This window comes from Homarus americanus, unplaced genomic scaffold, assembly GCF_018991925.1.
Source record: "Homarus americanus isolate GMGI-L3 unplaced genomic scaffold, GMGI_Hamer_2.0 scaffold51476, whole genome shotgun sequence".
NCBI classification, from domain to species: Eukaryota; Metazoa; Arthropoda; class Malacostraca; order Decapoda; family Nephropidae; genus Homarus; species Homarus americanus.
The window spans coordinates 2,252,996-2,265,665 of NW_024736148.1; the positions used below are offsets into that span (position 1 = coordinate 2,252,996).

Sequence of the window (12,670 nt, forward strand, 5' to 3'; positions counted from 1 at the left end):
TGAGTGGGAACTGATAGTGAAGCATATGGGTTAAGAGTTAATACTGTAAAGACAAAAGTAATGGTTGTTTCCAAATTGGAAATAAATCCAAAATAGAAATTATGGTAAGCAACAGAGAATTTGAACAAGGGGAAAATTAAGTATACTGTATTTGAAAAGTAACATTAGCTGTGATGGTAGATGTTCAGAAGAAATCATAGCAAGAATATGTCAAACAAAAACAGCATTTAATAATGTAAAAGACCTAATGAAAAAAGATACATTAACTTCAATTTGAGAGAAAGGCTGCTGAAAGGAGTGTTATATGGATCAGAAGCATGGACACTTTCATCAGACATAAAAAAAAAGGTTGGAGACTTTTGAATATGTTAAAAATAAGTTACAGTGACAGGAAAACAAAATAAGAAATAATATGCTAAGAAATACTATGGTCTGCAAAAACTTCAAAAGAAATGCTTGAAATGTACAGAAAAAATAAATAAATAAATATATAGATACTTTGGTCATATAATTTGGGATGAGGGGATAATAACAGAAATATTAATGGGCAAAATTGAGGGTAGGAGAGCCAGGGGCAGGCAGAGATTAGGGATGGATGAATTAAATTAAAAACTGGATTCCCAGAGATTCAAAACTTGATTGGTAAAAACAGCACAAAAACATTTAGTGGCGGAATGTGGTTGCCAACCCTCGGATATGAGGATGGTACTTTGATTGAACTAGCAGGGACTAGTCCACATCAGGGCCTAGGGGGCAAAAAATTAAATAAATAAATAGATATAAAAAGTAATACATAAGTAAATACTAAAATAAAAATAAATAAATAAATTAATTAATAAATAATAATAATAATTACAGTATAATAATAATAACCAAAAATGAAAAACAAAATCAGATCAAAAGTGAGAAAAGATATACTGTATTGTGTTGTCAAAGTAAGAGAAATAATTGAGACCCTGTAATTGTGGGTAAATGAGGCAGAAAATCAGTCTGATCAGCAACCTGGGACTTGTCTCAATTTTTGTGATGCCATATTATGCCTGATTATTTACGGTACAGTATTTACAAATACTTACATTATTTGTTATGTATGGGATATTATTGCTGTTATGTATTGGCAGGGTTGTGCTTTGACCAAACCTATGGAATTAACATTGTTCTGATTTATGTTCGTAACTTGGGGACTGCCTGTACATTATAAAATCCTACTCCTCTCACCAATATATGCTACTATACAATCTTGCCCACCTTTATTTTCTAGTGTTTGTACAGGGGAAACTGTAGTACCTGGAGAAAATGTTGTTTGGTAGTGAGGGCTTTCCTCCGTGGTCCAGTGTTAGTACAAGAGGAAACTGCAGCACCCAGAGAAAATCTGCCATGTTTGGTATTGAGGGTCAGCCTCCATGATCCAGTTTTAGTGCAAGAGGAAACCATAATACCTGAAAAAAACCTGCCATGTTTGGTAGTGAGGGGCATCCCTCCATGGTCCAGTGTTAGTATAGGAGGAAACTGTAGTACCCGGAGAAAACCACACATTAGACTTGGGCCAGGATCAAACTCAGGTCACCGTAGAGAGGCATGTGCATTCCCACTGTACCACCAACACTCAAAACTAAAATCACTTAATTTTCTTGGTCCAATGAAAATTAATATTTATTGTAATTGGTCATGAATGATAGTGCATGTGGGTGAACTCACAGTGCTAAACATGTATTGAGAGGGCCATCACTGCCTTAACATGCGGTAGTAACCTCGCTTGACCTGTTACCGAAAGTCTTAAAATAATGAAGTGCAGAGGACATGAGGTAAAGCAGTAGCAGAAACGTTTTGGAAGCAAAGTTCAACTAATAGTCAACTGTACTGTAGATAGATACTGTATACATTAAAATTGTCATACAAGTTTACACTGATTCAATTTGTATCGTATATATAGACAGTGCAGATATATAATATACATAGACAGTGCAGGTATACAATATACATAGGCAGTGCAGGTACACAAACAATAATGTACTGATAATTACATACAGAAGTGGACGGTAACAAATTTAAGTCACTCAAGTGACTTTTTTAATAAATCAGTTACTTGAAGGTAACTTTTCTTCTTGATGCTTCTATTCGAGTAACATTTTGACAATTATCAGAACTCTTACTTTATTACTTATCTTTTGGGGGCAGCGAGTGTCATATTTTCCAAATCATTAATTAATGAGCACATGACATGGAAAACTCTCTATAATGACTTTATATTTACTTCTCAACACACTCTTACCATCAGCAGCAGCATGTGAGAGATTGTTCAGTTGTGTCAAACTGATCTTCACCCACAATGGGGCTTTGTTAAGGTTAAATGAAAAGTATGTGCAATAAACAATAAACTGTATACAGTACTGTGCAATTACATAATCAGTTTATATTCCTTATTATGTAGTGCTATGCTGCATACAGTATATGAATACCGGTATAAAATTATCGATTCTTTTTCTTTAAGCAAACATTGATGTAATTTATTTCAGATGTACTATACCTAGTTTATTATTATTATTAGGATCTTTTCACCTACAGGTTATAGTGAATCAGAATTATCTAATTCGTTGATTACAGTACAGTGTACTGCATTGGCACTACATTATGATGCTTTTAATTCTTTAAACAAAATTCATTGTAAAGGTATTATTACCCAGAGTACATTTTACAGTACTTTTATTTTAGTATGTTTGTCTCAGAGTAAAAGTAATTTTACCCAAGAAACTTTTTCCAGTTCTTCATCCACCACTGAATGTGTGCTACTCATTAGTGTGTCCAAGGTTCAATCCTGGCCCGAGTCAGATGTTGGAAGAGTATTAGCCAGTGTGATCCTACCAAACATACAGGTTTTCTCCAGGTACAGGTACTCCAGTTTCCTCTTGAACTAACACTGGACAATGAAGGACATAACAAAGAAAAGACTAATCATCAGAACTGCTACTTTGCTGAAGTGGTGAAAATAAAAATTAATAAAATATAAAAATAGACAAGTCATATAAAAATGCAACATACTGGTAGTGTAAGTTACCAACTAAGTATGAAATTACCAAACATGTAACTCAATGATATGGCAGCTTATATGAGAAAAACTCTGTTAGAGAATGAAAAATTTTTCTATGATGCAAATGATTGGCTCACCTATAAATGTTGAGAAATGAGAATCTGTTTTAGAAAGAAATCTGGAAACTTCTTTATTTGATGCTATGAGACATACTGAGACAGACTGATTATTACAGTATCTTACATAGGTGTAACACAGCTATGAAGCTGGGAAACACTGGGGCAGTTGGTTGTTGCTGTATATACACTCACACATACACTCAATCAGCATAATCTTTTAAGAGTTCTTTTAACACTCCAAATATCTTCAAGCCTGCTGTGCTAAAATTATACAAAGAAATTGAAAACCCACAGGTAAAGAAATCTTGCTGTTTTCTGCCATATCACTCCACTCAACTTCCATGTCTTCTTCGCTAAACACGATACTAAAACCATGGGCACATTATTTTGATGTTTTAAATCATCCCAACAATTAGATGTTATACATTGTATTTTGCAAAGAAATCTTGGAAGCGAGCAACTCCCATTATAATAATAATAATAATAATAATAATAATAATAATAATAATAATAATAATAATAATAATAATAATAATAATAATAATAATAATAATAATTTTTATGAAAGAAGTTTGACTAATTTCATATAAAATCTGAATTTTATCTACTACTGTACTTTCAAGAATTTCCTTTCTTTCCTGTCATAACATTCATATGGTATGGGAGTTATTGCAACAAAACTCACGTAAAAACATGAACAAAGTTGTACAAAAAATGCTAGCAAACATTTTTTTCTGCTGCATGTGCTGGCACATCCTGACAACTACTTGTAGCTGTAGATTATTATTGCACTTCCTAATTATTGTTATTGTCCAACTTATTGTTCCAGTTGACATCACATAGCAGCCAGTCCACATTTGTGCCACTTACACCAATAAACCCGCTTTAAGTTTGTGAAGACCTGGGCCAGGAATCAAATAAGTTATCCTTGCTCACGTGATTCCGTGTCAGGGGGAAGACCATAGTAATTATACCAGCAGCTTCTGCCATGAGCTGGTCACCTGACTCTGCCAGGGTCCAAATGGTATTGTCTAAACTCCAATAGCTGGAGTTTACATGTGGGTTCAGGGAATGACTCAACTTGCAAGGCAGTGGTAATTTTTCTAGATGTCATATTTAATCTATGAAGAATTACCAACTGGTAAATTGTTGCAAAATGAGATTTAGATAACAGATTTAGACCAGGAAAATAATATGACCAATTTCAAACAAAGTTAACATAACCCATGATGAAACCGACTAGTTCTAAACAAGTAGTGAGGCACAAAGCCATATCTTTGAAATGGAATATACATAATGAGTCTACAAGCAAAGAGGAGACTACCATGCCTCACTACTGCAAAAAGCACAGATGAAACAGATGTGCAGAAAAGGGCAACAGGTCTCTGAACATCAGTTTATGAACAAGAAAAGGGGTTAGAACAAATAATCTGTCAACATCACAACAACTAGACTGTCTCTTATCCTATCTGATATTGAGCACACGTCTATAAAGTGTTATTGGTGATCTCATAACCAAATGAGCACCATAATACCAGGTAATGCGCTTCAGGTAACACAGTTAAGCATCACTAAATGCTTATTTGTCACCATTATGATTGGATTTAAAGGGTTTTGTCATGAACAAGTTCAAAAGCAATCAACTGATTTGTCACTCAGAAATCTAGCATTACAAAAAATATTTTCCGTTAACAAAGTTAAAGCGTAAAGGAGCAGTCTCCCATTTCCTATTGGGATCTAGCTGCTGCTGCTTCCAATTATGGAGTTTGTGTGTTAGGTTTACTTTCCATTCTGGAGAAAAAACTGGAATGTTGGCATTCCAATTTTCATTGTATAAATTAGATAACTTTGCAGTGTACTAACTGTCACTGTATGGCATGGGAAACTTTCAATAAGCTTTGTGTCTAAGGATGAAAGTCATATTTTTCTTAGTATGGGTACAATAAAATTACTGATTGCCATTGCATCATAAACCACAGCTGGTAGTCGCACCACTCATTTTAGCACCTGTAAGAAGCCTTTTAAACAGAGGCTTGGCATTTTCATTGTAGCAGTTGATCCATGTGAAAAATAGAGGTATAAGATTTTCTCTTGTAATCCAGTGTTTATGATGGCACTACAAAACAGAAGATAGCAGATCAATAACAGTAATAGGTCTACAACTTTCCTTTCTTATTTCTCTAAGTCTGATGTACTGCTGCAGTATTTGTTAAAAAAGCTAACAATATCACCTTTTTAATCCAAGATTTTGAGGTATGATGAACCTCTGGATACGTCTCTAGTTTTGAATATATGTGGACTTGAAGATATTGAGGTCCATTGGAAGTGTATCAGAACCCTCCTTTGGATTCACCCAGCTCAGTACATCAGGAGCTCGTGGTGCGACGAAGCAGTAGGTGTGGGTGTTCGAGATTCTTCAGCACCACCCCCTGAGGCCGTTAGCCCACAAGGAGGATGGTGCTGGGCGTAGTCTCAGACGACTGTTTCCGTACGCAAGGAGGTACGGCTGAGGTGGTGAGCCTGTCGAGCTCCCAGAACTGGAGACAAGCTGCGATCACCCTGTAAACAAGATAAATATTAAAATCATTAGCCTAGTTTTCAACTGTGATTACAATATAAAAACTCACTTCATTACAGAATATGAGTGACTTAACTGAAAAGTTTGTAGAGGCATAGAAGTGCTTTGTACCAAAATATTCAGTTCACTTCTTTAAGAATAAAAATAACACTTTTACACAGGTTGAAATGATGGGGTATGCAGAGTACGTTAGTATTGGTGAAGACTTTTTTCTTTACAACAAAAATAAATCAAATACCTCTGAAAGAATGAGTGATGATGCAAAAATTACTTCTATTAAATCTATATATGAAAGTTCTAAGCAGAAAATACAGACAGACCAACATTTACAGGATTAAATTTTTTAACATTCATCATAATGAGAAGAAAAAAGTCCCAGGCTTTGATTTATGAGCAAAAACCCAAAATTATAAAAAAATAGTACCCTGTAATACGGTAATGAAAATATGCTAACATAATGCAGTTTCTTTACTACAGTACTGGTATGCTTACTTATTTTACTAACTTATTTCATTATTCTCTAACACTCACAATGTTATTAAGTCTACAAATATGCTTTCAATGTATCATCATTTTCCTACTATTACTGTACTTCAAACTCATGTGAGAACAAGTGACTCATCACTCACACCATCAGAGTCATTGAACCAGTTGCTTTATTGTCCAAACTGTCTAATTAAAATGAAATAAAAAGTTATATATCATGTTTTTAAATTCCATATATTAATTGTGTGCAGTACAATAAAGGCATAGAGTTGTAAGATAAAGTGTGGATTTTGAAATTGAAGAAATGTTAGGAAATTTTTGGTTACTTTTTTTTTGGGGGGGGGGTGTAATGGCAACCATCTCATAAATCAGGGTCTGCCTGTAGCTCACTTTGGACAAAGACCAGATAAATAAATAAACAAACATGAGTTAAAATTAATCTTCCCTCTTGAATAAACATCTTCATAAAAAATGTCAGGTTGGACTCCTATGGCCTCAATTTTTTTAAACTAAAGTTGACCTGACCTCCAAAATCACTAACATGACAGTGAAAATACCATTAACTCACTGATTAATGTTAAAATCTCAGGCCTGCTTACATGACTCAATAATCACAATCAATTAACCATTATATGTATAGAGGTAACTTACATTCACTGATCTTGGACAAGACAAGCTAAACAACTGGAGACTGATTTGTGATGCTTGATGAGTGTTGGGTGATGCTGTATTGTTGAGCTAGAAAGGAGAGTGTGGTTGAGGAAGCCCTAACAAGTAAACAGTGGGAGTGACTGCTGCTTTACATAAGGAACTAGATTTAAGGAAGAATGTTAAGGGAAGCTCTATCAAAAATTTAAAATGAATATGATATATGAAAAAGTTCTTGAAGTAGATTAAGTAACAACAGAGGAGGAAGGAATTGACTGATTTGGTAAAATATCTGGTATCAGAGTATTGAAGGAAAAGGTTGGCAATATATAAAAGTGTTGATGCATAGAAGTGTGAAAGGACGACTGCTAAAGTGCCTGGGAACTATATAAAACAAAGGAAATCCCATTTTATGGCTGAAAGGATCTCCCTGTCCTACCCAAGAGACTTCTCTGTTGTTAGACCCAGTCCTAACTGATATATACCCTGATGGAATAGTTTCCTCAAAAAGACAATAAATCAACATGCCTTGTCACCCTCAGTCATACACGTAAATCACACACACCTACCCCATCAAGGGAGGAGAGAGAAATTCCAAGTCATTTGTTATGCCCTCTCAGCCATGAAATGAGATTTCATGCTTCAATCCCTTGTTTTATGGGTTTTGATTGCTTCAACAAAAGACTTCAAGAAATTTCAATCCATGAAGGAAATAAGCACCTGGCATCTTTGTCAGCTATCCTAGGTCAAGTTGCCTTACTGTTTACCAGTGTTGTTTACTTGCAATTTCACGGCACAAGGGAAACTGTATACTCCCACGGCCTACGTGCACCATATACGGGTACCTACATTGTCTATATTCATGATGCACTGCAAAACTGCACAATTTATAAACATGCTTATCCAATTGTAAACCTGTATGAAAACTTTACTAAACAAACATTAAGATGTTATATCATAAAACCAGTCATAGTATCCTGTCTTGGAAGAATTCCCCTCAAAGCAATGAGGCCTAATCATAGCTACTCCCCAGTACTGCAAAGTATAACACAATCTAACACAACATTCACCACTTCCAGGATCAAGCTCTTTGTTGGATGTAGACTGACGCTAGTAATGCCAAAACACAGTAGTTCAAGAGCAGCAGTTGCTCTGAGCGTACTGGCAGAGATTGGCATTAATATTTTAAATTTTATTTAAATACCAGATACAGTATAAAAAAGATGTATTTAAATACAAAGGAGTTTAAATAGGTTGTTGGTTAATTCCAATATAGCTAACCAAGTATTAGCAGGTCATAGACCCCAAACTTCTATGCAATATGAGAAAGCTTGGAATCTTTTTCAACAATTTATCAAGTTAACCACTCCAGAATCAGTCGGAAACAGTTGTGTTAGAATTTCTGTTCAGAGTTAAAGGCCTTCAAGGATCGACGTGTCCACTGATGATGTCTCCCTTCCCTAGCTTATGTCCACTGATGATGTCCCCCTTCCCTAGCTAATGTCCACTGATGATGTCCCCCTTCCCTAGCTAATATTCACTGATGATGTCCCCCTTCCCTAGCTAATATTCACTGATGATGTCCCCCTTCCCTAGCTTATGTCCACTGATGATGTCTCCCTTCCCTAGCTAATGTCCACTGATGATGTCTCCCTTCCCTAGCTAATGTCCACTGATGATGTCCCCCTTCCCTAGCTAATATTCACTGATGATGTTCCCCTTCCCTAGCTAATGTCCACTGATGATGTCCCCCTTCCCTAGCTAATGTCCACTGATGATGTCCCCCTTCCCAAGCTAATATTCACTGATGATGTCCCCTTTCCCTAGCTAATGTCCACTGATGATGTCCCCCTTCCCTAGCTAATGTCCACTGATGATGTCCCCCTTCCCTAGCTAATATTCACTGATGATGTCTCCCTTCCCTAGCTAATGTCCACTGATGATGTCCCCCTTTCCTAGCTAATGTCCACTGATGATGTCCCCCTTTCCTAGCTCATGTCCACTGATGATGTCCCCCTTCCCTAGCTAGGAAAGAAATAACAGTGAGGGTTGGGTGGAGTGAGATAGAAGAGGAGGGGCGGATCCAGGAATATAAAAAAGGGGGGGGGAGGAGGTCGGGTCCAAGAAGTTGTGGGTTGAGGAACATGGTGAGCACAGTAAGCCCACCCAGCTGGAGGGGGGAGGGGTTGTAAGTGCCCCTCCCCAGAAAAAATCTTGAAATTTGAACAAAATCATGGGCATTTTGAGGCCATTTAGAAGCCATGTGCACTTGATATTAAGAGATATTCTGAGGTCAACAGTAATTACTTTTTGTTATACAAAAATGCCTGAGTACAATACTGCATTCAAGAAAATGTATTGTAATTTTCTGATGAAAAGGGGGGGTCCGGACCCCCTGGATTCTGCCCCTGAAGAGGGAGGTGTGAGGAGAAAGGAGAGAATAATAACTGGGGAAAAGGAAGAATACAGAAGGGAAACTATGGACTTAGCAGTGACATATTGTAATCAGAAGCAGAAGACCAAACACTCCCTGTAAAACTCACTGCTGTTCAAATTCCGTACATATTGTCATGTTCGGTTATTTCCTCCAATTACAGGAAACAGCCTATGATGTCATATTGATGGTCTACATATCTTTGCTCATCATGAAACTAGGAATGTAATCTAGGGTAGTGAGCATGTTGTATTGTGGGTTGTCTTGTTCTCATGGGACAGCTATAAACACTTGACAAAAGAGAAAGGATAAAAATGGCTCTTGCACAACTGAGAAAGTAAAAAACACAAATTATCTGATATCCCATGGCAGCTGGTCAAGTGTGGAAGTCTGGGTAATTTAATGTGGGAACTACTCAATAAGGAGACACAGGAACCAGTAATTACCATTGGTTAGTAATTTTTGGCTCTCTGCATCAACAATTGCAGCAAAACATTGTCTACATGGACAGTGTACCCTGCTACCAAATATTGCATGCCTCCTAGGAAACTGCAAGCTGTCTAAAGGGTGCTCAAAAGATCACCCATGAGGCAACAAATACCATAAAATTTTAAAAACCTTACAAACTATAAAGAACTATCTTTGTGGAGCGCACATGCCCCCAGTGGTGTACAAGTCAGCTTGAAAATACAAGATATTCCAAAAAACGACATAAAGAAAGCTACAAACTTTCATTGCTCTTAACCACATAATTTTTGTATAATCCTGCTGACAACCTTAGGCAGGATGAATACACAGAGGGACAGATGAAACTCAACATCCCCCCCCCCCCACCCTGTATGTGCAGTAGGAACATAAAAACCATTGTGTATATGCATAGTTTGATCAAGCTTAACCCTGGAACTCAGCCGCTATGTGTGCTTCACCTGCAAGAAACCACTTTGTGGCTGCAACACCCTCCCTCAGTGCATCAGCTGCTGCATTGCTGACAAGTAAGTAATAATCTCCAGTCCTTTTTTGAATGAAATATTCATTACATGTAATATTTATAAATAATATTTACATTTATAAATAATATTTACATTTATAAAAAAAAAATATTTATAAAAAAATATATTGCACAGAAGTCGTTTTTGAGTTAGTGAACAAATGACCTTTCTTTGACAGCTCCGCCCACAAGATGTCGTGCTGCCAGGAGGCTGCGGGGCGGCCTGCTTCCCCCCACACCCCCTCGCTGCCCACTGGTCGACAGACTTCAGAATCCAGGCATCCTACTCATAGCTATAGTCTTAACTTTAAAGTTGTGTTGGGAAATTACCCCCTTTTTACTAGTTGTCTTTAGTTACCCATGACGAATTGCATTTTTTGTTTTTTTCATTTTTTTCTTTCTGACTGTAGTACAGTATTAAGATTAGATTTTAAGTCCATAGCTTGTAAATTAATAAAAACAACTCTAGGTATTTTTTTTTATTTTCCCCAAAATTGGTGCACAATAGTGACCACGAATGTGGTAAAGTACAACAAAACATCGAATGCGTTCCAGGGTTAAGCAACATGTTCAAGTGTTAGTAAGCTGTACATTATTATGTTAGAGTAATTGTCTTGGTTGAGATTATAATGTTGTAATAATGGAAGTACAGTACAGGTATAACATTCTAAGCAAAAGTTAAAGTAGTGGATAGTTGTACCCAAGAATAAGATCATTCATTTCACATAGCACCTTCACTCAGCTGAAATCTCATGTTTTCAAGATTATTAATTCAATCACAGTAGTGAGCAAAATAACAGTCATCCTATCTTCTACACATTATTTTTTACACAAAGAGGACAGCTAGAGTCAAGAGGGCAAACATGATGTACGTTAATACCGCTGTGGCCTACACTGTCCACTGAGGCAAATCGTGCCCCGCGTTCACACACGTGCACATGATGAGGGAGCGCGCCTTCCTCCCGCCGCTTCACATGTTTACGGTGGCACCAGATGCATACCACAATGAGGAGGACTGAGGAGATGCCCAGGCCAACACCAACCAACATTAACACATTTACTACTGGATCTTTTACACCTAAGGAGAAGAAAAAAGGCATTAAAGGTGAGAACCATAATTACTGTAGTGATAAAAAATTAATATTCAATGACTGTTTTAATGATACCTTCCTAAAAGTACATAAAGTAATAGTGTTAAAAGGAATATCATTCAATGATCTTGAAATTATCAGAATTATGTATATTGTGTGGTGACATGTTAAACAGACTAAATACCATTCAGTGATTCATCCACTAACCAACTATGAAATTATTTGCGTCAAAAATCAAGCGCAACGTATGAAAATAATGTAAAATGCATGGAATGTAGAATTACTTACACAAGTGTGTAGAAATAATGGGTAGAATATATTACGGGTATTTGTCATGTTCTGCCAACCTGATATATCCCTCTACTTACAACTGTCTTCATCTGAGAGATCACCCACACCACAATTTGGTACTCCATTGCATCGAAGATTCTTGGATATGCAGAAGTTGTTTTTGGAGCACAGGAACTGTTCACATTTTGGGCCTGAAGGGAGGAAATCAGTGGAGGAGATGTACTTCACTGCACTATTCTAAGCAATATTCCATTTTGATGATCCATTCAAAATCTTCCGATAGGTTAGTAGGCATAACTTGACAAAGCTCTATCAAAAGATTGTGAATGAGGCATACTGATAAAAACTGTATTTTTATTAAAAACCTTAATTAAAGATTTAATCTTTATTAAAAGTATATTATTATAGGGCTCATGCAATCATTTAATAGGGATTTTTGTACAATTCTACCAGTTTTACAACTGCACGTTAAAACATTTTACAGAAAATTACAACAAGCAAGTGTTAAGATTTCATGCAACAAATTTAGTTTTTTGATTACTGAAAAATTAATAACCTTCTTACATAGAGGGTATTCAAAACTTATTTAAAATCACTAAAAGTGTGTCATACATAGCTTAATGAAGGGTGGGGGCAGTAAAAAAGGAAAACTCTTTTCATTTCACTTAGGGATGGATTCAGAGGCACAAACTGTTCTTATCTGCAAAAGCAATTCATAATTGAAATTTAAATAGCAAGCTAAGAATATAATCTTCAATAATTCAAATGCCAAAAAACTTAGTAAAAGAAGTGGTTAATAACAGGATCCTTATTAATACCGGGAAATGATCTTGAAACCCCATTTATTATATGCGGTAGTCAATAAATCCACAGATTGAAAACCCAATACAGGTACATGTATTCCCCAAGACCTATACGTATATGTAACTGGAGCTAAACAGAATATCAACTTCACTTTCTCATCATAGGTGGTTTAAAAAAAGTACCTAATCAATACAGAAATTCCT

At 36.3% G+C, this 12,670-nt stretch overlaps 1 protein-coding gene across 18 annotated transcripts in view; it reads right to left on the reverse strand.

Moving 5' to 3' along the window:
- Positions 1 to 3,192: 3,192 nt before the first annotated feature.
- Positions 3,193 to 12,670, reverse strand: part of LOC121872040 (cubilin-like) — a 205,740-nt gene continuing 196,262 nt past the window's right edge. For 13 of the 18 annotated variants that reach the window (XM_042374701.1, XM_042374702.1, XM_042374698.1 and 10 more), the window contains 3 exons: positions 11,741 to 11,869; positions 11,154 to 11,359; positions 3,193 to 5,706 (listed from right to left, as the gene is read on the reverse strand). In XM_042374701.1, coding sequence (XP_042230635.1) covers positions 5,620 to 5,706; positions 11,154 to 11,359; positions 11,741 to 11,869 — 422 coding nt within the window. In that variant the 3' untranslated portion in view covers positions 3,193 to 5,619. The remainder of the gene's footprint in view (positions 5,707 to 11,153; positions 11,360 to 11,740; positions 11,870 to 12,670) is intronic. The other 5 variants (XM_042374696.1, XM_042374693.1, XM_042374694.1 and 2 more) reach the window with 5 other exon arrangements.